This window comes from Salmo salar, chromosome ssa01 (genome assembly GCF_905237065.1).
Source record: "Salmo salar chromosome ssa01, Ssal_v3.1, whole genome shotgun sequence".
Classification (NCBI taxonomy): Eukaryota; Metazoa; Chordata; class Actinopteri; order Salmoniformes; family Salmonidae; genus Salmo; species Salmo salar.
Window position 1 is genome coordinate 121,713,908 of NC_059442.1, and position 25,836 is coordinate 121,739,743.

At 44.6% G+C, this 25,836-nt stretch overlaps 1 protein-coding gene across 1 annotated transcript in view; it reads right to left on the minus strand.

The window, feature by feature from the left end:
• col27a1a (collagen, type XXVII, alpha 1a) overlaps nucleotides 1–25,836 on the minus strand; it is a 366,487-nt gene that overhangs the window by 306,777 nt on the left and 33,874 nt on the right. The window contains exon 4 of the mRNA XM_045688056.1: nucleotides 20,465–20,518. Coding sequence (XP_045544012.1) covers nucleotides 20,465–20,518 — 54 coding nt within the window. The remainder of the gene's footprint in view (nucleotides 1–20,464; nucleotides 20,519–25,836) is intronic.

Sequence of the window (25,836 nt, forward strand, 5' to 3'; positions counted from 1 at the left end):
TTGTTGGAATCCATTTTTTTTAATCTATACAGTAGCAAATTGATAATGGGATCCAGTTTCTCCCTATCTTATGGGAAACAGACAGCTTTTTAAATTCTGAAATCCGGCAGTAAAAGTGACATAATCCACCCCTGGAGGACTGACTCCATTTGATAACTACACTCTTTATGTATTTTATTTTTGTATTATTTATTTTTTCACCTTTATTTTACCAGGGAAGACATAATGAGACCTAGGTATGCTTTTCAAATGTGCCCTGAACAATACAACACAAATATACACATTATACACAAAAAATACTAAAACACAGTCATGGGAAGCACAAGTAAAACATCACAAATCACCTAGAATAACAGTTACATTCCTTCACAAATAAGTCCCCAATCAATACTCTAAACTGCCCGAACGGCACAAGCCCCTCTCTGTGCTATCGACATGTGACACACACACACACTTCCTCTCTCGATCCATATGGTTGTAGGCCTTTGAGGGGTCCCCAACCTCTGACTGAGACACTTTTTTCGCTTGACCCCGAGCCCTCCCTCCACGTGGGGTCAAAGGTCAATTGTGTCAGAGTAGTGGCTGGAAAAAGAGTCACAACCGGTTCCAGAGTGGGGTCAGTGACTTTCGCTGGGGTGAGGTACAGTAAGACGATTCAGCGAACACGTTATTGATTCAGAGTACTAGACCAGCACACACCCCAAAGTCACATGTCAAGTCATTCTTTGTCCCATGAAGGGAAATTAATTTAGTTTGGGCAGGAATTGATATGTCATGAAAGCCCATTTGCCAAAGTTTAAATCAGACATGAGAGACTAATGAAAACATAATACTACACCCCCCCCTCTTTCTCTTCTCTCTCAGTCACCTCATAAATCCCATCTCTGATTCCTTCAGGGAGAGCCTCAGTGCCCTTTTCTTATTTCAGTAAGAGATTTCAAGTCACTAAGGGTGTGTGGCCTAGCTAGGTCTGCTACCTGATATAATTCAGAGTCCACTCATTTTTTCCGCACACACACACACACACACACACACACACACACACACACACACACACACACACACACACACACACACACACACACACACACACACACACACACACACACACGCAGACACACGCAGACACACGCAGAGTCATTGTCTAGCTGCTGTTGGTAGGCCCTTTCTTTAGCTAGAGGCTTGTTACAGTAAGGGTGGTGTAGCCTTCAAATGTTGAATTACATGCCTCAAATAGGCCAGCAGTTCAACTCAGTTTTGGTAGTATTAGTTGGCACCATTGGTTCTAGCCATTGGCACTTGAGTCTTGCAGTTGGTACTGTATGCATGCCATCTTATTGTCTCTCATCTCACATGGCAGGTGTCGAATTAGGACAATTCCAGGGCGGGGCACGCAGCTAGCTAGAGGCTACTGGGATACAAGACTGGAAAACCGCAACCTCTGAACTGGGAGCCAGGGCGTCAACGGTGGTAACTTTGGTAACAATGAAACCTACTCCCTAAGATTAGCACTTGGTCTAAAACTGGACAAACTTAAGTGTTCAAATAGGTCCAAATGTTTCAAGTTCTGGCAGTGTCTACCTACCGTTCAGGTATAAAAATATTACTAGTGCCCTCTACTTCAGCTGTAGGCCTTTAACAATACCACACGGTATATATTTTCAACCTCAATGTAAAATACATTTAGTTGGTTTTTAAATGTGAAAGACTACCATAAATTCCAGACTATAAGCCGCAACTTTTTTCTCAGGCTTTGAACCTCGCGGCTTAAACAATGACGCGGCTAATATATGGATTTTTCCCGCTTTCAATTTTTTTTTTCTCAAAAAAACACATTCTGTGACGTGCTCAGTTTTTTGCCGGCATGAAGCTTTCATTAGACCAATGAAATTGCCGAACGGGTTAAAGTCAAACAACTTTTTTGTTTACTGTTTAGATTAAATAGAGCGCTCTCAAGCTTCCCATCATTCTGATTACCGTAGTCATTTTGTCACCCTCATTACATTTACATTTACATTTAAGTCATTTAGCAGACGCTCTTATCCAGAGCGACTTACAAATTGGTGCATTCACCTTATGGTATCCAGTGGAACAACCACTTTACAATAGTGCATCTAAATCTTTTAAGGGGAGGGGGGGGGGGTTAGAAGGATTACTTTATCCTATCCTAGGTATTCCTTAAAGAGGTGGGGTTTCAGGTGTCTCCGGAAGGTGGTGATTGACTCCGCTGTCCTGGTGTCGTGAGGGAGCTTGTTCCACCATTGGGGTGTCAGAGCAGCGAACAGTTTTGACTGGGCTGAGCGGGAACTGTGCTTCCTCAGAGGTAGGTGGGCCAGCAGGCCAGAGGTGGATGAACGCAGTGCCCTTGTTTGGGTGTAGGGCCTGATCAGAGCCTGAAGGTATGGAGGTGCCGTTCCCTTCACAGCTCCGTAGGTAATCACCATGGTCTTGTAGCGGATGCGAGCTTCAACTGGAAGCCAGTGGAGAGAGCGGAGGAGCGGGGTGACGTGAGAGAACTTGGGAAGGTTGAACACCAGACGGGCTGCGGTGTTCTGGATGAGTTGTAGGGGTTTAATGGCACAGGCAGGGAGCCCAGCCAACAGCGAGTTGCAGTAATCCAGACGGGAGATGACAAGTGCCTGGATTAGGACCTGCGCCGCTTCCTGTGTGAGGCAGGGTCGTAATTTATTTTTGTTACAAGCCGTGTTTCGTTAAAGCCTGTGTAAAGTTTTTTTCAATGTACCGGTAGGCACCTGCGGCTTATAGACATGTGCGGCTTATTTATGTTCAAAATAATACTTTTTTAAAATTCAGTGGGTGCGGCTTATATTCAGGTGCGCTTAATAGTCCGGAAATTACGGTAACGTCCTTCCTGTTTCTGATACCCAAACAATGTATAGAATATAGCACATATTTCAGGCTGTCATATTTTAATAGGGCACGCAGTAAAGATGGTTTAAATTGATACAACATGTTGTAAAGACAGTTTGAATGTACTGTATTTGGCCAATATAAAAGTAATTCTGTATGAACTGGTGCCAAAAAAGCCCTCCCCGCTACAAGGGGAAGCGTCATTACTGACACCAGACCTGTGTGTGTGTGTGTGTGTGTGTGTGTGTGTGTGTGTGTGTGTGTGTGTGTGTGTGTGTGTGTGTGTGTGTGCACGCAGGATCCAAGGCACCTGTTAATTACAGAGCCCACTGTAGTCAGACCAGAGGTGTAATTTACCCTCTGGAGGCTCAGGAATAGTTTTCACTGCATTTGCCCCCTCTGCTCTCTCACGCCACCGTAATACACAAACAAACACACACACACAGAGAGAGACAAGGGTCCGAAATGCTTTAAAGCCATGCTTCATAAAATCATTCTCTAAAGCCAAAATCCACCAGCTTGTAGAGCTAAATAAATAATGTGGTATTCTTACCCTATAAAGAGGGAAAATATAAGAACGCCAGTATACGATTTTGGATATTATAATAATAACAATAATACCTCAAATATCCTGATCATGTAAAGTGTTGGTCCCATGTCTCATGAGCTGAAATAAAAAGATCTCCGAAATTTTCCAGATGCCCAAAAAGCTTATTTCTCTCCAATGTTGTGCACAAATTCGTTTATATACCTGCTAGTGATCATCTCTCCTTTGACAAGATAATCCATCCACCTGACAGGTGTGGCAAATCAAGGAGCTGATTAAACAGTATGATCCTTAGACAGGTGCACCTTCTGCTGGGGACAATAAAAGGCCACTAAAATGTGCAGTTTTGACACACAACACAATGCCAAAGATGTCTCAAGTTTTAAGGGAGTGTGCAATTGGCATTCTGACAGCAGGAATGTCTACCAGAGATGTTGCCGGAGAATTTAATGTTAACGTGGTGTTAGGGAATTTGGCAGTAAGTTCAACCGGCCTCACAATCGCAGACCACATGTAACCCCCTCTAGCTCAGAACCTCCACATTTGGCTTCATCACCTGCGGGATCGTCTATGACCAGCCACCCGAACAGCTGATGAAACTGAGGAGTCTGAGACTGAGTTTTTCCTCACAAAAGGGCTCTTTCTGATTGGCTGGGCCTGGCTCCCCAGTGGGTGGGCGTATGCCCTCCCAGGCCCATCCATTGCTGCACCCCTGTCCAGTCATGTGAAATCCATAGATTAGGGCCTAATGAATTTAATTCAATTGACTGATTGACTGTAACTCAGTAAAATCATTGAAATTGTTGCATGTTGCGTTTATATTGTTGTTCAGTATAAAGTAACAACAATTAACAAGAAGAAACAAGAATTACTAACAAAATATGATGGCTCAGACCAAACTTTTCTATTTTGTGATAATTTTGACATTTATTTTTACTTTATTTTCACAAAATGTATCCGCTATAATTTCTTAGAACCAGCAATAAATTTTGAACATCAGATCGGCAGTTAGTTACCTAAATTCTGGCTTCAACTTTGAGTCATCTACCCTGGACTCTTTCTGTAATTCCGACCCATTTTTCGTGGTATCCAAGAGGAAACGCATGTGTTAGAGGCAGGAGAGGTGGAGTACTGGCGAGATTAAGGTGAAGTGAAAACTGGCTACCTCTTCGCTCCATTCTATTGGCCAATAACACTTTATAATAAGATGATGACCTCCGATCATGGATTTGATACCAACGGGACTCTCGTAACTGCAATATTCTACCTCCCAGTGAATTTTCAGCTGTTATCGTGAATGTTGTATACATTCCACCACAGTACAAGAAAAATAACAAGCTGGCACTTTACGAACTGTACAAAGCTATAAACAAGCAGGAAAACCTGGACCCGGGGGCTGTTTTAATTTTAATTTGGCATCATTAGGACAAGTGATGCCCAACTTCCATCATCACGTCTCCTTTGCCCCTAAGGGCATAAAAGTCCTAGACCACTGTTACTCTACCCACAAGCAAGCATACACGGCCCTCCCTCATCCCCCATTCAGCAAATCAGATCATGACTCTGTCATGACGTTGGCCTGTGGGTAAGGTTTATGACCCCCCCATAAATACCTTTCTCCCTTCCCCTCTCTTTCTGACCCTACTGAAGGACTGCTGTCCTGTTAAATATAGGGAGTCTGGGAACATCAAACAAATGGGTAAAGGAACCATATTTTGGTAATAAAACCAGTTGGAAATATGCTTTGGAACGTTATGAGTATGGATGTCAGTTCGGTTGTCATCTGAGACATTATGACTGATGACAGGACGACATAAACTGTACCTGGGAAAGTATACACCCTCTAGTTATCAGAGTCACATGGAATTGTTATGCAATTGAAATGTTTGATATTGAAATTGTTTGTTAGGAGATTAAATGTAATTTTAGCTTCCAAATGAGAGAATTGGGTTTTCATAAGGAAAGTGCCCTGCTTGATCAGTGGCCCACCCCTGTGAAGAGACAGGGGTTATAAACGATGAAACACATCCTTCCCCCTCTCCACTATATAAGCCTTTGACGAAAAGATAACCAATGTTCCAGTACGTGAGGTCTGCAGCCTCTACGTTAGAAGGACACACGTCAAGTACAGAACTAAGCCAACCTCGGCGTGAGCTTTGGTGGCGAATGGTATGAACTTTGAGCTTATTCACTACAGAAGTGATACTTCCTAGCCGTTGAGTTAGCAGCGGCCGCTGTAGACGGGGGCTAGGAAAGGACGGACGACGGATCCAGTCTAACAGACAGACAAAGATACCACCACGTATCCAATTTACCACCAGAGACATTCTTCCGAGGACAGGAAGATCTGTTGGCCAACATCTACGACCAATCTACCGAAGCGCAGCTCAGAGTAAATATTTATTGCATTTTCCTTTTCCAAATGGGCGGTAATTTAGTAATGCATAAGATAATGTATTTACGATAGCATAGCTGCTGTTTCTTTGTTCCTAAGTCTTCCCTCTCTTTCATTCAAGCCCAACCCCCTTTCCTTTGTGTAACCAGCCATCATACAGGTTCCGTCCACCAGGGATGTTTTCTGTATTCTGTGTATTTGTAATTCTGTGTGATTAGTTTAGGTATTTAGTAAATAAATAACTAAACCCAATTTTGTATTGCTGATTCAACTTGTTAGCCAGGGTTCGTGAAGATAGCCAAGAATTTACAACTTTCATTATGAGACTGAAAATAAGATGAGGGTTAATATTGACTGCTATCGATGTAAAATATTACTAAGTATTTTAAGAGTTTATTCGGAAGATAACGGCTCTATAAACGTTCTTCCGTGGTGCCCCGACTTTCTAGTTAATTACATTTACATGATTAGCTTAATCAGGTAATATTAATTACAGAGAAAGGATTTTATAGGTTAGCATGTCATATCACTTAATCCGGCACAGCCAAAGACATGACAACTCCATACTCCTGCTTCCAGTTAACAAGCAGAAGCTCAAACAGGACATACCCGTGACTCGTTCCGTTGACAAATGGTAATCAGAATCAGAGATTATGCTACAGGACTGCTTTGCTAGCGGTGATTGGAATATTAAATCAAATATAATTATAAAGGAATATGTTTTGAGACCCTGCCGATAACATCGACAAGCTAGCCACCTCAGTCACCGGCTTCATTAGGAAATGCGTCGGCGACGTTGTCCCACAGTCAAGGTTAGTTGCTTCCCCAATCAAAACCCTTAGTTAACACTGAGGTTGGCGCTAAAATAACGGACAGGGCTACTGCACACAGGGCTATCGCAGACAACCCTGAGGCTACGGCTGAGAACAGGAACAAGTACAAGAAGTCTCGCTACGTCCTCCGCAGAGTCATCAAACGAGCAAAAGGACAATGTAGGAATAAGGTGGAATCATATTACACAGGCTCCACCGCCCGCCTCATGTGGCAGGGGCTACAGTTCATTACAGATTACGAAGGAAGAACCAGCCGTGATCTGCCCAAAGATGCCTCTCTACCAGACGAACTCGATGCATTTTATGCACACTTCGACAATAACAACGCCGTGCCATGCGTGAGGGCCCCCAGAGGACTGGGTGATCTCGCTCAAAGAGGCCGATGTGAGTAAGGTCTTTAATCCTTCGCAAGGCCACAGGGCCGAACAGAATTCCAGGGTGTGTTGTCAGAGAATGCACAGAACAGCTGGCAGGCATATTCACTGTTATTTTCAATATCTCCCAGTCTGTTATCCCCACATGTCTTATGCTGAACACCATCATTCCTGTTCTGAATAACTCAATGACGTGCTTTGAAGGGCTGGTTATGGCACACATCAACTCCATCATCCAAGACACCCTAGACTAGGGCTGTTACGGTGACCGTATTACCGCCACACCGGCAGTCACGAGTCATGACGGCAGTCAAATTCCACGTGACCGTTTAGTCACGGTAATTAGGCTTCTCCAAGCTCTGATGCTGCTGATGGTCATTAGTAACCTACCAAACTTGCTAACTGCCTGGTACTCAGCACTCTATGGCCCTCTAATCACTCCGACATCAATGCAAATGTAATCGAAAATCTAATCAAACACTTCATGAGAGCCCATGAGCTCATGTTGTGTAACATTTCTATAGGTTATAAAATTGTGTGAGAAAACAGAGTGATGGCCTCTATTAAAAAGAGGAGTATCCCCATCACCTTTCTATAGGCTAGGCCTACTATATTTATTTCTCAACTTTCCTAATATTAAGCACATTGTTTCTCTTTACAACAGGAGTATAACCTACATGGCTGGCATGAAAATTAACCACGGGAAAAGCATCCTTGATTCGCTATTTAAGTGCATAGATGATGTCTTTTTCCCCCCTGCCCCTGTTTCAAGACAGGTGCATGATAATGGCTTATTCTAAATCAAAACAAATTTCACACATATATTATTTAATATACGTAAAGACATGATTAAATCAAGAATAGTCTGATGGATGACAATATTAGCCTATCAAATGTGAATTATATATTATCACTTGTGAACGATGCCCAGCTTGTGTGCAGTAAGGCAAGAAACAGTGCATGCCTTTTTTTGCGACCTTTTCAAATCATAGTCACACATCTCATGTAGCCTAGCCCTGGGCCTACATGTTTTGATAAGGTTTGTATCAAAACTAAACTGGCCAAATAACCTCTTAAAATTAAGCACATTAATTTGCTTTACAACGGGTGTAGAGCCAAACTGGCATACATATGCAATGCGTGAGTTTCAAATGTGGGGAAGATAATTTTCACCATAAAAATGCACCTTTATAATAAAAGCAATACATGCTTGTTTTCCCACTAATTGTTTGCATTTTGGAACATTTGTGCTTATAGCCTACTGCCGTGTGGCTTTGCTGCGCTTATAATGTTAAGAAATAGCCTAATAGTTTGCAACATTTAAAGCTAAAAGGTTCTGATCTGTTGCATCAGCCTCATTGCATAAAAAAAATGTTTTTGATGCTAGTGTTTGTATTAATTTGGGTTCTATCACATCCTACAACTGTCCCAGACTATGTTTGGAATATTTATTTTTTGCACGGAATAGAATAGGTAAACTTTTGTACTGTGGGGGATAGTAGATTGACATAGGCTTGCGCTTTTGCTGTTCATTAGGCCTACTCATCTTGTTGGCAAATGTGGACAGCTCTTCCAACATCTTCAATATGCGCCTCAGAATTGGATGCGCACAGTTGCGTCCCCAATGTCTGTCTTCACTTGTAGCCTGTGAGAAAGACCCGATCATGTGACAGGCACAGTCTAATAAGAATTGAGCTATCTGACAGAGCCATGTGAGTGAGAAGTGCTTTGGAGCACGCAGCCGGGAGAGGGAATTATAATTATTATATTCAACCCAAGGGCACAACGGCAACTGGCAGCAAAAGGCAGGTTTTGGGGGGCATTATGGCCACCCAAAGGGGATGCCCCGGGAAATATTTGAGACTCTTCAAAGTAGACACTCTTTGCCTTGATGACAGCTTTGCACACTCTTGGCATTCTCCCAACCAGCTTCATGAGGAATGCTTTTCCAACAGTCTTGAAGAAGTTCCCACATATGCTGAGCACTTGTTGGCTGCTTTTCCTTCACTCTGTTGTCCAACTCATCCCAAACCATCTCATCTGGGTTGAGGTCTGGTGATTTGTGGAGGCCAGGTCATCTGGTGCAGCACTCAATCACTATCCTGGGTCAAATTAGCCCTTACACAGCCTGGAGGTGTGTTTTGGGTCATTGTCCTGTTGAAAAACAAATGATAGTCCCACTAAGCGCATAACAGATGGAGTATCGCTGCAGAATGCTGTGGTAGCCATGCTGGTTAACTGTGCCTTGAAATTCTAAATAAATCACTGACAGTGTCACAGGCAAAGCACCCCCACACCATCACCTCCATGCTCCACGGTGGGAACCACACATGCAGAGATCATCTGTTCACCTACTTGTTCATCTACTTTCTACCGGTCTAATGTCCATTGTTCGCGTTTCTTGGCCCAAGCAAGAATCTTCTTCTTACTGGTGTCTTTTAGTAGTGGTTTCTTTGCAGCAATTTGAACATGACGGTGCAGTTAACTCTAATGAACTTATCCTCTGCAGCAGAGGTAACTTTGGGTCTTCCTTTCCTGTGGCGGTCCTCATGAGAGCCAGTTTTAGTTTCATCATAGCGCTTGATGGTTTTTCTGACTGCACTTGAAGAAACCACACATACGGAAATCATCTGTTCACCTACTCTGCGTCTCACAAAGACACGGCAGTTGGAACCAGAAATCTCACATTTGGACTCATCAGGCCAAAGGACTGTTTTCCACCGGTCTAATGTCCATTGCTCATGTTTCTTGGCCCAAGCAAGTCTCTTCTTCCATTGGTGTCCTTTAGTAGTGGTTTCTTTGCAGCAATTTGACCATGAAGGCCTGATTCACGCAGTCTCCTCTGAACAGTTGATGTTGAGATGTGTCTGTTACTTGAACTCTGTGAAGCATTTATTTAGGCTGCAATCTGAGGTGCAGTTAACTCTAATGAACGTATCCTCTGCAGCAGAGGTAACACTGGGTCTTACCTTCCTGTGGCGTTCCACATGAGAGCCAGTTTAATTATAGTACTTGATGAATTTTCCAACTGCACTTGAAGAAACTTTCAAAGTTCTTCAAATTTTCCGGATTGACTGACCTTCATGTCTTAAAGTAATGATGGTCTGTCATTTCTCTTTACTTATTTGAGCTTTTCTTGCCATAATATGGTCGTTTGCCATATAGGGCTATCTTCTGTATACCATCCCTACAACTGATTGGCTCAAATGCATTAAGAAGAAAATAAATTCCACAAATTAACTTTTAACAAGGAGATACCTGCTAATTGAAAATGCATTCCAGGTGACTACCTCATGAAGCTGGTTGAGAGAATGCCAAGAGTGTGCAAAGCTGTCATCAAGGCAAAGGGTGGCTACTTTGAAGAATCTCAAATATAAAATACTTTTTTGGTTACTACATGATTCCATATGTGTTATTTCATAGTTTTGATGTCTTTACTATTATTCTACAAGGTAGAAAATAGTAAAAATAAAGAAAAGCCCTTGAATGAGTAGATTTGTCCAAACTTTTGACTGCTACTGTATGTATCACAACTACAATTGCATAAATAACTTTAAAATAAGCATATATGAGGACCTTTCTTTGTTAACTGCTCAACAGAGAATAAACGCACGTGCGCACTCCTTCAAATCGTTGAGAAAATATTATTTAGATTTTATTCAGCTATGTTCAATTGTATTCTTCATACTATAAAATCATATAAAATAATGCCACGGAATTCTAAGCAAATCTTGTCTCCTTAATGAACGACAGCCATATGTCATAGCCAGATAAGGGCCTAACATTAGGACAACACAGAGTTTATTATTCTGTTCTTCTGAAATAGACTACATTTTCTTCATATCATGTTTCTTTAGACCTTTCTAAAATAAATACATGGATTTATTGTGATGTGTAGGCTAAATTACATGGATTTATTAGACTTTTTAAACTGTAGATGTTCCAAAGGTCTGCATCAGCGGTTTGTTGGCTATGCGTGAAAGCTAGGATATGCTAAATGTTTTAATGTTAATTAACGGTCAATTACCATGAGACCAGCAGTTATTTGCTTGACAGTCACCATGTGACACATTTCCATGATCGCCACAGCCCTACCGTAGACTCACTCCAACTTGCATACCACCCCGACTAGAGCTGTGGAGGTCATGACATTTTGTCAGCCAGTTATTTTCATGCAAAATAAATGCATTTCATATACACCATCACAATAAATATATTATTTATTTTAATCAGGTATAAAACAACATTATGATATGGTGAAAATGTATACTGCTCAAAAAAATAAAGGGAACACTTAAACAACACATCCTAGATCTGAATGAAAGAAATAATCTTATTAAATACTTTTTTCTTTACATAGTTGAATGTGCTGACAACAAAATCACACAAAAATAATCAATGGAAATCCAATTTATCAACCCATGGAGGTCTGGATTAAGAGTCACACTCAAAATTAAAGTGGAAAACCACACTACAGGCTGATCCAACTTTGATGTAATGTCGTTAAAACAAGTCAAAATGAGGCTCATTAGTGTGTGTGGCCTCCACGTGCCTGTATGACCTCCCTACAATGCCTGGGCATGCTCCTGATGAGGTGGCGGATGGTCTCCTGAGGGATCTCCTCCCAGACCTGGACTAAAGCATCCGCCAACTCTTGGACAGTCTGTGGTGCAACGTGGCGTTGGTGGATGGAGCGAGACATGATGTCCCAGATGTGCTCAATTGGATTCAGGTCTGGGGAACGGGCGGGCCAGTCCATAGCATCAATGCCTTCCTCTTGCAGGAACTGCTGACATACTCCAGCCACATGAGGTCTAGCATTGTCTTGCATTAGGAGGAACCCAGGGCCAACCGCACCAGCATATGGTCTCACAAGGGGTCTGAGGATCTCATCTCGGTACCTAATGGCAGTCAGGCTACCTCTGGCGAGCACATGGAGGGCTGTGCGGCCCCCCAAAGAAATGCCACCCCACACCATGACTGACCCACCGCCAAACCGGTCATACTGGAGGATGTTGCAGGCAGCAGAACGTTCTCCACGGCGTCTCCAGACTCTGTCACGTCTGTCACGTGCTGTGTGAACCTGCTTTCATCTGTGAAGAGCACAGGGCGCCAGTGGCGAATTTGCCAATCTTGGTGTCCTCTGGCAAATGCCAAACGTCCTGCACGGTGTTGGGCTGTAAGCACAATCCCCACCTGTTGACGTCGGGCCCTCATACCACCCTCATGGAGTCTGTTTCTGACCGTTTGAGCAGACACATGCACATTTGTGGCCTGCTGGAGGTCATTTTGCAGGGCTCTGGCAGTGCTTCTCCTGCTCCTCCTTGCACAAAGGCAGAGGTAGCGGTCCTGCTGCTGGGTTGTTGCCCTCCTACGGCCTCCTCCATGTCTCCTGATGTACTGGCCTGTCTCCTGGTAGCGCCTCCATGCTCTGGACACTACGCTGACAGACACAGCAAACCTTCTTGCCACAGCTCGCATTGATGTGCCATCCTGGATGAGCTGCACTACCTGAGCCACTTGTGTGGGTTGTAGACTCCGTCTCATGCTACCACTAGAGTGAAAGCACCGCCAGCATTCAAAAGTGACCAAAACATCAGCCAGGAAGCATAGGAACTGAGAAGTGGTCTGTGGTCCCCACCTGCCGAACCACTCCTTTATTGGGGGTGTCTTGCTAATTGCCTATAATTTCCACCTGTTGTCTATTCCATTTGCACAACAGCATGTGAAATTTATTGTCAATCAGTGTTGCTTCCTAAGTGGACAGTTTGTTTTCACAGAAGTGTGATCGACTTGGAGTTACATTGTGTTGTTTAAGTGTTCCCTTTATTTTTTTGAGCAGTGTATTTCCAAAGAACAGAATATAAATTGACCTACTGTATGTATAGCATCTGGCTATGCTCCACACCGTAAGCTGTAGGCTTGTTATTAATTTAGCTGACAAGATATGCTTATAAGTCCCGTGGCATTATTTTATATTATATGATTTTATAGTAACAAGAATATAATTGAACTTATCTGAATAAAATAGAAAGGATATATTTCCCATTCTGGAGCGAGGGCGCATATGGAGTGGCTATGTTGAGCATAAAACAAGTCCTATTTGCTAGATTTAAAGTTATTTGGCAACTTTAGTTGTGACTGATACAAACCTTAGAATGTCTTACAAATCAAAACATATATGGGCTGCATGATGCGACTATTGGCTGTTGATGATTTGAGAAAGTAGCCTCAGGCTGCACAGCTGTTCCCTCACCAAGTTATCATATTTTCACCCATCAAACTATTCTCTATTTAATCTTGTATTTACAAATATGTAAAATGATTTTCAATTTAGAATGATTGTTTTATTCAAGTTGCTTTTCATGCTTGGGCTCATAAGCCTTTGTGTATGCATAAGCTCTAATACTGTATGTGTATGGGTGTTCTGAATGAATCCTCACCTTAGAAAACACTGTCCATTTCATTGTGTTAGGCTTTGAAACAACATCCACAATGACCATGATTCCCACTCAGTTTCAACCTGCTGTTGAAGTTTTCTTCAAATTGATCATCACAGTGAGGTGAGCTTTTGATGATAAGTGTTTGATATGATTTTCTATTGCATTTGCATTGATGTCAGAGTGGTTAGAGGAACAATAGAGCCCTGACTACCAGACCATTAGGACATGATGGTCGTGAGCAAGTTGGGAACTAACAAAGCATGTCCAGAGTGCATAAAAAAAGGAGATTATGAAAAATACCTTATTTACATAATTATTCAGACCGTTTGCTATGAGACTCGAATTGAGCTCTGGTGCATCTTGTTTCCATTGACCATTCTAGAGAGGTTTCTACAACTAGATTTGAGTACACCTGGGGTAAATTCAATTGATTGGACATGATTTAGAAAGGCACACACCTGTCTATATAAGGTCCCACAGTTGACAGTGCCTGTCAGCACAAAACCAAGCCATGAGGTCGAAGGAATTGTCTGTAGAGCTCCGAAACAGGATTGTGTCGAGGCACAGATCTGGGGAAGGGTACCAAAACATTTTTGGAGCATTGAAGGTCCCCATGAACACAGTGGCCTGCATCATGCTTAAATGGAAAAAGTTTGGAACCACCAAGACTCTTCCTAGAGCTGGTCGCCCAGCCAAACTGAGGTGACCAAGAAACCGATGGTAACTCTGACAGAGATCCAGAGTTCCTCTGTGAGATGGGAGAACCTTCCAGATGGACAACCATCTCTGCAGCTACTACTCAGTAAAAGGAACATGACAGACCACTTGAAGTTTGCCAAAAGGCACCTAAGGGACTCAGAGAATGAGAAACAAGATTATCTGGTCTGATGAAACCGAGATTGAACTCTTTGGCCTGAATTCCAAGCGTCACATCTGGAGGAAACCTTGCACCATCCATACGGTGAAGCATAGTCGTGGCAGCATCATTCTGTGGGGATGTTTTTCAGCGGCAGGGACTGGGAGGGGACTAGTCAGGATCGAGGGAAAGCTGAATGGAGCAATGTACAGAGAGATTCTTGATGAAAACATGCTCCAGAGTGCTCAGGACCTCAGACTGGGGAGAAAGTTCACCTTCCAACAGGACAATGACCCTAAGCACACACCCAAGATAACGCTTCGGGAGAAGTCTATGAATGTACTTGAGTGGCCCAGTCAGAGCCTGGACTTGAACCCGATCTAACATCTCTGGAGTGACCTGAAAAAAGCTGTGCAGCGACGCTTCCCATCTAACCTGACAGAGCTTGAGAGGATCTTCAGAGAAGAATGGGAGAAACTCCCCAAATACAGGTGTGTCAAGCTTGTGTATGTATATATGCACTGCTCTGAATGAAATAAATAATCTTATTAAATACTTTTTTCTTTACATAGTTGAATGTGCTGACAACAAAATCACACAAAAATAATCAATGGAAATCTAATTTATCAACCCATGGAGGTCTGGATTTGGAGTCACACTCAAAGTTAAAGTGGAAAACCACACTACAGGCTGATCCAACTTTGATGTAATGTCGTTAAAACAAGTCAAAATGAGGCTCAGTAGTGTGTTTGGCCTCCACGTGCCTGTATGACTTCCCTACAACGCCTGGGCATGCTCCTGATGAGGTGGCGGATGGTCTCCTGAGGGATCTCCTCCCAGACCTGAACTAAAGCATCCGCCAACTCCTGGACAGTCTGTGGTGCAACGTGGCGTTGGTGGATGGAGCGAGACATGATGTCCCAGATGTGCTCAATTGGATTCAGGTCTGGGGAACGGGCGGGCCAGTCCATAGCATCAATGCCTTCCTCTTGCAGGAACTGCTGACACACTCAAGCCACATGAGGTCTAGCATTGTCTTGCATTAGGAGGAACCCAGGGCCAACCGCACCAGCATATGGTCTCACAAGGGGTCTGAGGATCTCATCTCGGTACCTAATGGCAGTCAGGCTACCTCTGGCGAGCACATGGAGGGCTGTGCGGCCCCCCAAAGAAATGCCACCCCACACCATGACTGACCCACCGCCAAACCAGTCATGCTGGAGGATGTTGCAGGCAGCAGAACGTTCTCCACGGCGTCTCCAGACTCTGTCACGTCTGTCACGTGCTCAGTGTGAACCTGCTTTCATCTGTGAAGAGCACAGGGCGCCAGTGGCGAGTTTGCCAATCTTGGTGTTCTCTGGCAAATGCCAAACGTCCTGCACGGTGTTGGGCTGTAAGCACAACCCCCACCTGTTGACGTCGGGCCCTCATACCACCCTCATGGAGTCTGTTTCTGACCGTTTGAGCAGACACATGCACATTTGTGGCCTGCTGGAGGTCATTCTGCAGGGCTCTGGCAGTGCTCCTCCTGCTCCTCCTTGCACAAAGGCGGAGGTAGCGGTCCTGTTGTTGGGTTGTTGCCCTCCTACGGCCTCCTCCACGTCTCCTGATGTACTGGCCTGTCTCCTGGTAGCGCCTCCATGCTCTGGACACTACGCTGACAGACACAGCAAACCTTCTTGCCACAGCTCGCATTGATGTGCTATCCTGGATGAGCTGCACTACCTGAGCCACCTGTGTGGGTTATAGACTCCGTCTCATGCTACTACTAGAGTGAAAGCACCGCCAGCATTTAAATGTGACCAAAACATCAGCCAGGAAGCATAGGAACTGAGAAGTGGTCTATGGTCACCACCTGCAGAACCACTCCTTTATTGGGGGTGTCTTGCTTATTGCCTATAATTTCCACCTGTTGTCTATTCCATTTGCACAACAGCATGTGACATTTATTATCAATCAGTGTTGCTTCCTAAGTGGACAGTTTGATTTCACAGAAGTGTGATTGACTTGGAGTTACATTGTGTTGTTTAAGTGTTCCCTTTATTTTTTTGAGCAGTATATATATGTTTTATTTATTTATTAGGGATCCCCATTAGCACACTTCCTTGGGTCCAAACACATTAAAGCTCTTACATTACATTTAAAACAAAATATAAACAGTACATCATATAACATTATTACACGACTACATATCTACAATGCAAAATGTACAATACAAAATGGATAAAACCACAATATTACAATGTATGGGTATGCTTGTGTCTGTACCTTTTGTGTGTGTCTCTTCACAGTCCCCGCTGTTCCATAAGGTGTATTTTTTACCTGATTATACTGCTGCATCAGTTACCTGATGTGAAATAGAGTTTCATGTAGTTATGGCTCTATGTAGTGCTGTGCACCTCCCATAGTCTGTTCTGGACTTGGGGATTGTGAAGAGACCTCTGGTGGCATGTCTTGTGGGGTATGCATGAGTGTCCAAGCTTTGTGCTTGTAGTTTAAACAGACAGTTCGGTATATTCAGCTTGTCTACAAAAACAAGCAGTGATGAAGTCAATCTCTATTCCACTTTGAGCCATGAGAGATTGACATGCATATCATTAACGTTAGCGCTCTATGTACTTTTAATTAAGGGCCAGCCCTGCTGCCCTGTTCTGAGCCAAATGCAATTTTCCTAAGACCCTCTTTGTGGCACCTGACCACAGTAGTCTAGGTGTGACAAAACTAGGGCCTGTAGAACCTGCCTTGTTGATAGTGTTGTTAAGAAGGCAGAGCAACACTTCATTATGGACAGACTTCTCCCAATCTTAGCTACTATTGTATCAATATGCTTTAACCATGACAGTTTAAAACCAGGGTTACTCCAAGCAGCTTAGTGACCTCAACTTGCTCAATTGTATTTGTTCAAACACCATTTTTTCCAGAAGTTTACTGAGAGTTGGTAACAGGCTGATTGGTCGGCTATTTGAGCCAGTAAAGGGGGCTTTACTATTCTTGGGTAGCGGAATGACTTTTGCTTCCCTCCAGGCCTGAAGGCACACATTTTCTAGTAGGCTTAAATTGGAGATATGGCAAATAGGAGTGGCAATATCATCTGCTATTATCCTCAGTAAATTTCCATCCAGATTGTAAGACCTCAGAGGCTTGTCATTGTTGATAGACAACAATAATTTTTTAACCTCTTCCACACTCACTCTGCAGTGTCTGGTTGCTCCTCATTACACACCACAGACCAGCAAATATTCTTTACTTTAATCACTACAAAACGTAGTGTATGACCACTTATACACTATATTAGGCCCAGCCTTTGGAACTTTGGTGTTCCTAGATATGCCTACTATATTGTGATCACTACATCCAATGGATTTGGATACTGCTTTAAAGCACATTTTTGCAGCATTAGTAAAGATGTGATCAGTACATGTTGATGATTTCGTTCCTGCGCATTTTGTAACTACCCTGGTAGGATGACTGACAATCTAAACCAAAGATATCTATAAAAGTGATTCCAATAGAGCTACAGTAATCTTTTAGCCAGATGTGCAATGCCAGTAGCCTGCTGAATGGTACTGGGTCTGAAATGATTGGCCACATTTTGGAATCATTCAATGCTAGAATTAGTTCTTTAAAATCAATTTTCAGATGTTCCAAGCTAGCCCTCCTGATGTCATTTGACCCCACATGGACTACAACAGCATCAGCTCCCAGCATCTGTCATAGAAAGGTCAGAAGCAGCCTTGTAATGTCCTGTACACCAGAGCCGGCTGTAGTACATGTGGTAGAGACCCCTGGGCTGGAGTCAGGGTAGAGGATGAAATAGCAGGAATCTCTGGAAGCAGGTGGGTGAAACTGTTGGTCAGCAGCATGGGATCCCCCAAGCCATTTCAGCCCCATTCACCTAAGACCGCTGCTCCCTTAGCAGAAAAACACCCCCAAGCATAATGTTTCCACCTCCATGTTTGACGGTGGGGATGGTGCCTGATTGATTGATTGCTTCTGTGGACAGGTGTCTTTTATACAGGTAACAAACTGAGATTAGGAGCACTCCCTTTAAGAGTGTGCTCCTAATCTCAGCTCGTTACCTGTATAAAAGACACCTGGGAGCCAGAAATCTTTCTGATTGAGAGAGGGTCAAATACTTATTTCCCTCATTAAAATGGAAATCATTTTATAACATTTTTGACATGCGTTTTTCTGGATTTTTTTGTTGTTATTCTGTCTCTCGCTGTTCATATAAACCTACCATTAAAATTATAGACTGATAATTTCTTTGTAAGTGGGCAAAAGTACAAAATCAGTAGGGGATCAAATACTTTTTCCCCCCACTGTAAATAAAGGGACTCGCAAAATATAGGCAAAAAAGGCGCCGCTAGCTAGCTCTCTAAAGCTAAGGTAGGGATTGTCGTTACGAATTAGACTAACTATGCCGAAAAGAAAGTGTTCCACTAACACAGAAGAACGACAGAGATGGAGTTCACAAATACACTTGGACAAGATGGAAATTACGGTGAGTGTTAACATTTGATTACAACCTACCTTAGCTAGCTAGCTAGAATACACATGTTTAGCATATAACATGTTTCCACTGCACAAGCACCAAAGTCCATATTGCTAGCTAGCTACCGTTAAGAAATTAACGGCCATTATCTTGTAATTTAGAGGTAACGTTAGTTTAAGTCAAGTTCATTCGCTGGCGAGCTGACTTGAAAATGTAGCTAGCAACTGTCACCCAGTTAGCCCAAAACACTGAACAGATTGCCGATTGTGGCTTTCTCTGGGACGGACATGCTCACAATCCTAATATGCCAAATGTATTTTTTCTGTAGGAGAATTGACAGAACCTTGACAGACCTCGATGTAGAAAAGAAAGAAACACTGTGCCACTTCACTGTATCACAAAATGTGAGTACTCATCTTTTGATAGGATTGACACAGTTGTTAAAGTGCTGTGCAAAGTTGATATGATGTTCATAAACACATAATAAAAAGTTGTGTGTATTTTACACATTGTCATTTATGGGACTTGCAAGAGATGTAAAATGAATCAGAGGAGAGACAAGCAGCTGTCTCCACAGTGGCTGAGGTCAGTGTGACCTATATATATAGCTAGTTCTGGATGCCCCAATTAAGTGATTGTGTTTTTGTTATGATCTCTGATGTGTCCCCCTGGTAGACTGGCATTATACATCATTGTATGTTATCCAAAACAGTTACATTTACATTTACGTCATTTAGCAGACGCTCTTATCCAAATATGTTGTTATTACCAAAGAGTCAACTAGTATTTCTCCCGGTCTCTCTGTGTCTCTATTTCAATCTCTCTCTCTTTGTCTGTCTTTATTCATCTCTCTTTTTATACCCCCACCCCTTCTCTCTTTCTGCACCCCCATCTCATCTCACTCTCATGTTTTTCACATGAGCAAGAGCAGAGTATATCCTTGATACTAGAACAGAAGGTCTCTGATGAGTCCCGTTGGTAGATTGGCATTATACATCATTGTATGTTATCCAAAACCGTGAAATATGTTGTTATTACCACAGGATTAACTAGTCTCTCTCTCTATCTCTCCCACATTAAGATTCCTCTGTGTTTAGAGGTTTTGTTAGGCATCCTGTCAGATAGGTAGTCTTTTCAAAGGTCTCTTTATCTGAGTGTTCCTGTTTATGCCTGGGGGTTCGAGGTCAACGCTCTTAGCCCTACACTTATTAGGGTCAATCTGACTGCAATGCATACGAAGGGTGTGGTGGTGTGTCTGAGTAGCAGAGCCCCTTTACCTCCCTGGGGGGGGGGTGATTAATGTGTGTTTGTTTGGACCTCTGATGCAGTGGCAGCAACCGTCATAACACCACGTTGAGCATACACTAATGCACACAGTAAGCCAAGGAATATTGATTTGACTAGTCAACATATCTTATTTGCTTATATGACCAGTTCCATCACTATACCCACAGAACTATATTTCAGAGCAGAGATCTGAGATCTGTTATTTCTATGTTAGGTTAGCAGGCCTGGGGATGGAGGGGGAGAGGGGAAGAGAGGTAGAGGGGATGTATAAGGAGAGAGGTGAAACAGCTTGGCTAACAGAGTGGAGCAGACAGACAATCAAACAAACAACACTGGGGACAGGGAGATGAAATAGAGGCTTACCTGAGGACCCCTCTTCCCTGGTGTGCCTGACTTCCCTGGTGGTCCTGGAGGGCCCTGGAAGGTGGGAGAAAAAGCACACACACATTCAGTAAAAATAATAAAATAAGAAAAAAAAGATATACAGTACCTGTCAAATGTTTGTACACACCTACTCATTCAAAGGTTTTTCTTCATTTTTACATTGTAGAATAATAGTGAAGACATCAAAACTATGAAATAACACATATGGAATCATGTAGCAACCAAAAAAGTTATTCAAAGTAGCCACCCTTTGCCTTGATGACAGCTTTGCACACTCTTGGCATTCTCTCAACCAGCTTCATGAGGAATGCTTTTCCAACTGTCTTGAAGGAGTTTACACATATGCTGAGCACTTGTTGGCCTCCACACCATCACACCTCCTCCTCCATGCTTCACAGTGGGAACAACACATACAGAAATCATCCGTTCACCTACTCTGCGTCTCACAAAGACACGGCAGTTGGAACCAAAAGTCTCACATTTGGACTCATCAGACCAAAGGACAGATTTCCACTGGTCTAATGTCCATTGCTTGTGTTTCTTGGCCCAAGCAAGTCTTTCTTCTTATTGGTGTCCTTTTAGTACTGGTTTCTTTGCAGCAAATCGACCATGAAGGCCTGATTCACGCAGTCTCCTCTGAACAGTTGATGTTGAGATGTGTCTGTTACTTGAACTCTGTGAAGCATTTATTTGGGCTGCGAACTGAGGTGCAGTTAACTCTAATGAATTTATCCTCCTCATCAGAGGTAACTCTGGGTCTTCCTTTCTTCATAGTGCTAGTGCCAGTTTCTTCATAGTGCTTTATTGTTTTTGCAACTTGAAATTTCTTGGAATTTTCCAGATTGACTGGCCTTCATGTCTTAAAGTAATGATGGACTGTTGTTTCTCTTTGCTTATTTGAGCTGTTCTAACCATAATATGGACTTGGTCTTTTACCAAATAGGGCTATCTTCTGTGTACCACCCCTACCTTGTCACAACTGATTGGCTCAAATGCATTAAGGAAAGAAATTCCACAAATTAACTTTTAACAAGGCACACTTGCTAATTGAAATGCGTTCCAGCTGACTACCTGTCAAGAGTTGAGTGAAGCTGGTGCATCGAAGTCAGGCGCAGGAGAGCAGAGATGAGTGGACAAAGCACTTTACTAAGGCAATCATTTGCACAGAATCCAACTGCGTCACAAAACAAATGCCCAACAAACCAGTGAGGCAGCACAAAGTACACAAACACAAATACAAAGTACAGGCTGCCACAAAGCATGGGTAATAAAATAAACCCGGCGCAAACCAGCCAGAAGTGTGCCAACCTCAACAATAAACAATTACACACACAGACATGGGGGGGAACAGAGGGTTAAATACACAACATGTAATGAGGGAATGTATACCAGGTTGTAGGAAAACAAGACAAAACAAATGGAAAATGAAAGGTGGATCGGCGATGTCTAGAAGACCGGTGACGATGACCGCCGAACGCCGCCCGAACAAGAAGAGGGACCGACTTCGGCGGAAGCCGTGACAGTACCCCCCTTTGACGCGTGGCTCCAGCAGCGAGCCGACACTGGGCTCGGGGGAGACCCAGCGGGCGAGGTGCAGGGCAATCCAGACGGAGACGGTGGAACTCCCGCAGCATTGAAGGGACCAACAGGTCCTCCATCGGAACCCAGCATCTCTCCTCCGGACCGTACCCCTCCCACTCCACAAGGTACTGAAGGCCCCTCGCCCGACTCCTCGAGTCCAGTATGGAGCGAACGGAATACGCCGGGGCCCCCTCGATGTCAAGAAGGGGCGGAGGAACCTCCCGCACCTCACTCCTGGAGCGGGCCAGCCACCATAGGCCTGAGGAGAGACACATGGAACGAGGGGTTAATACGGTAATTGGGGGGAAGATGTAATCTGTAACTAACCTCGTTCAATCTCCCCACAAACCGCGGCCCCAGCTTCCGGCAGGGCAGGCGGAGGGATAGGTTTCAGGTCGAGAGCCAGACCCAGTCCCCCGGTGCGAACACCGGGGCCTCACTGCGGTGACGGTCTGCACTGGCTTTCTGGCACAGCACGGTGCGCTGAAGGTGAACATGAGCGGCGTCCCATGTCTCCTCCGCGTGCCGAAACCAGTTGTCCACCGCAGGAGCCTCGGTCTGACTCTGATGCCAAGGAGCCAGAGCCGGCTGATACCCCAGTACGCACTGGAAGGGGGAGAGGTTAGTGGAGGAGTGGCAGAGCGAGTTCTGGGCCATCTCTGCCCAGGGCACGAACGCCGCCCACTCCCCCGGCCGGTCCTGGCAATAAAACCTACCCACATCCTGGTTCACTCTCTCCACCTGCCCGTTACTCTCGGGGTGAAAACATGAGGTAAGGCTGATCGAGACCCCCAGACGTTCCATGAACGCCTTCCAGACCCTCAAAGTGAACTGGGGACCCCGATCAGACACTATGTCCTCAGGCACCCCGTAGTGCCGGAAGACGTGGGTAAACAAGGCCTCCGCAGTCAGTAGGGCCGTAGGGAGACCGGGCAGAGGGAGGAGACAGCAGGACTTCGAAAAACGGTCCACAGCGACCAGGATCGTGATGTTACCCTGTGAGGGAGGAACATCAGTAAGGAAATCCACCGACAGGTGCGACTACGGCCGTTGTGGAACGGGTAAGGGGTGTAGCTTTACCTCTGGGCAGGTGCCTAGGAGCCTTACACTGGGCGTACACTGAGCAGGAGGAAACATAAACCCTCACATCCTTAGACAAAGTGGGCCACCAGTACTTCCCACTCAGACAGCGCACCGTCCGACCGATACCTGGATGACCAGAGGAGGGTGACGTGTGGGTCCAATAGATCAGCCGGTCACGGACAGCAGACGGAACGTACAGATGCCCAGCGAGACACTGGAGGGGAGTGGGCTCTGCACATAGCGCCTGCTCAATGTCCGCGTCCAGCTCCCACACTACCGGCGCCACCAGGCAGGACTCCCGGAGTATGGGGGTGGGATCCATGGGCCGCTCCTCTGTGTCATACAGCCGGGACAGTGCGTCTGCCTTGGCGTTATGGGAACCTGATCTGTAAGAGAGGGTGAAAACAAAACGGGTGAAAAACATGGCCCACCTTGCCTGGCGAGGGTTCAGTCTCCTCGCCGCCCGGTTGTACTCCAGATTGCGGTGGTCAGTCCAGATGAGAAAAGGGTGTTTAGCCCCCTCAAGTTAATGTCTCCACGCCTTCAGAGCCTTGACGACAGCCAACAGCTCCAGGTCCCCACGTCATAGTTCCGTTCCACCGGGCTGAGCTTCCTCGAGAAGAAGGCCCGGGGCGGAGCTTCGGTGGCGTACCTGAGCGCTGAGAGATCACGGCTCCTATCCCAGCCTCGGACGCGTCCAACTCCACTATGAATGCCAAAGAGGGATCTGGATGAGCCAGCATGGGAGCCGAGGTAAACAGAGCCCTCAGGTGACCAAAAGGCCTGTCCGCCTCAGCCGACCACTGCAAACGTACCGGTTCAGCAGTGAGGTAATGGGAGCCGCCACCTGACCAGAACCCCGGATAAACCTCCGGTAGTAATTGGCAAACCCTAGAAACCGCTGCACCTCCTTTACCGGTGTGGGATTCTGTAAAGGGACTAGGTAGGAGAACTAGGTAGGACCCGGAGCAGTTTAATCCAAAAACCAACAAAATAAAAATACAACAGAATATGGGTACAAAAACCCGACGCGCACCAGTAAACAAGTGCACAAGCACTTACAACAAACAATCCCACACAAAGACATGGGGGGAACAGCACATCACATAATGAGGGAAATGGAAACCAGGTGTGTAGGAAAACAAGACAAAACAAATGGAAAATGAAAAATGGATCGACGATGGCTAGAAGACCGGTGACGCCGACCGCCAAACGCAGCCCGAACAAGGAGGGGAAACGACTTCGGTGGAAGTCGTGACATACACTGTATTTCTGATCAATTTGATGTTATTTTAATTGACAACAAATGTGCTTTTCTTTCAAAAACAAGGACATTTCTAAGTGACCCCAAACTTTTGAATGGTAGTGTATGTAAAACATCGGACAGTGCAGTCGGAAAATATTCAGACCCCTGGACTTTTTCCACATTTAGTTATGTTATTCAAAAATCTATTAAATAAACACCATACACCATAATGACAAAGCGAAAATCGTAATTTTTTTCCAAATGTACAAAAAAAAATTACGTTATTTACATAAGTATTCATATACTTTGCTATGAGACTTGAATTTCAGCTCAGGTGCATTCTGTTTCCATTGATGTTTCTGCAACTTGATTGGAGTCCACATGTGATAAATTCAATTGATTGGACATGATTTGGAAAGGCACACACCTGTCTATATAAGGTCCCACAGTTGACAGTGAATGTCAAGAGCAAAAACCAAGCGATGAGATTGAAAGAATTGTCCCGAGGCACAGATCTGGGAAAGGGTACCAAAAAATGTCTGCAGCATTGAAGGTCCCCAAGAACACAGTGGCCTCCATCATTCTTGAATGGAAGATGTTTAGAAACAGCAAGACTCTTCAAAGAGCTGGCCGCCCGGCCAAACTGAGCAATCGGAGGAGAAGGGCCTTGATCAGGTGGGTGACCAAGAACCCGATGGTCACTCTGACAGAGCTCTACTCTGTGGAGATGGGAGAACCTTCCAGAAGGACAACCATCTTTGCAGCACTCCACCAATCAGGCCTTTATGGTAGAGTGGCCAGACGGAAGCCACTCCTCAGTAAAAGGCACATCACAGCCCGCTTGGACGGCCCCAGGGAGACTCTCAGACCATGAGAAACAAGATTGTCTGGTCTGATGATACCAAGATTGAACACTTTGGCCTGAATGCAACGCGTCACATTGATGGAAAACCTGGCACCATCCCTACGACGAAGCATGGTGGTGGCAGCATCATGCTGTGGGAATGCTTTTCAGCAGCAAGGACTGGGAGGCTAGTCAGGATCGAGGCAAAGATGAACGTAGCAAAGTACAGAGACATCCTTGATGAAAACCTGCTCCAGAGTGCTCAGGACCTCAGACCGGGGTGAAGGTTCACATTCCAACAAGACAACAACCCTAAGCACACAGCCAAGACAACGCAGGAGTGGCTTAGGGACAAGTCTCTGAATGTCCTTGAGTGGCCCAACCAGAGCCCCGACTTGAACCCGATCAAACATCTCTGGAAAGACCTGAAAATAGCTGTGCAGTGACGCTCCCCGTCCACCCTGACAGAGCTTGAGAGGATCTGCAGAGAAGAATGTGAGAAACTCCCCAAATACAGGTGTACCAAGCTTGTAGCGTCATACCCAAGAAGACTCGAGACTATAATCGCTGCCAAAGGTGCTTCAACCAAGTAGAGTA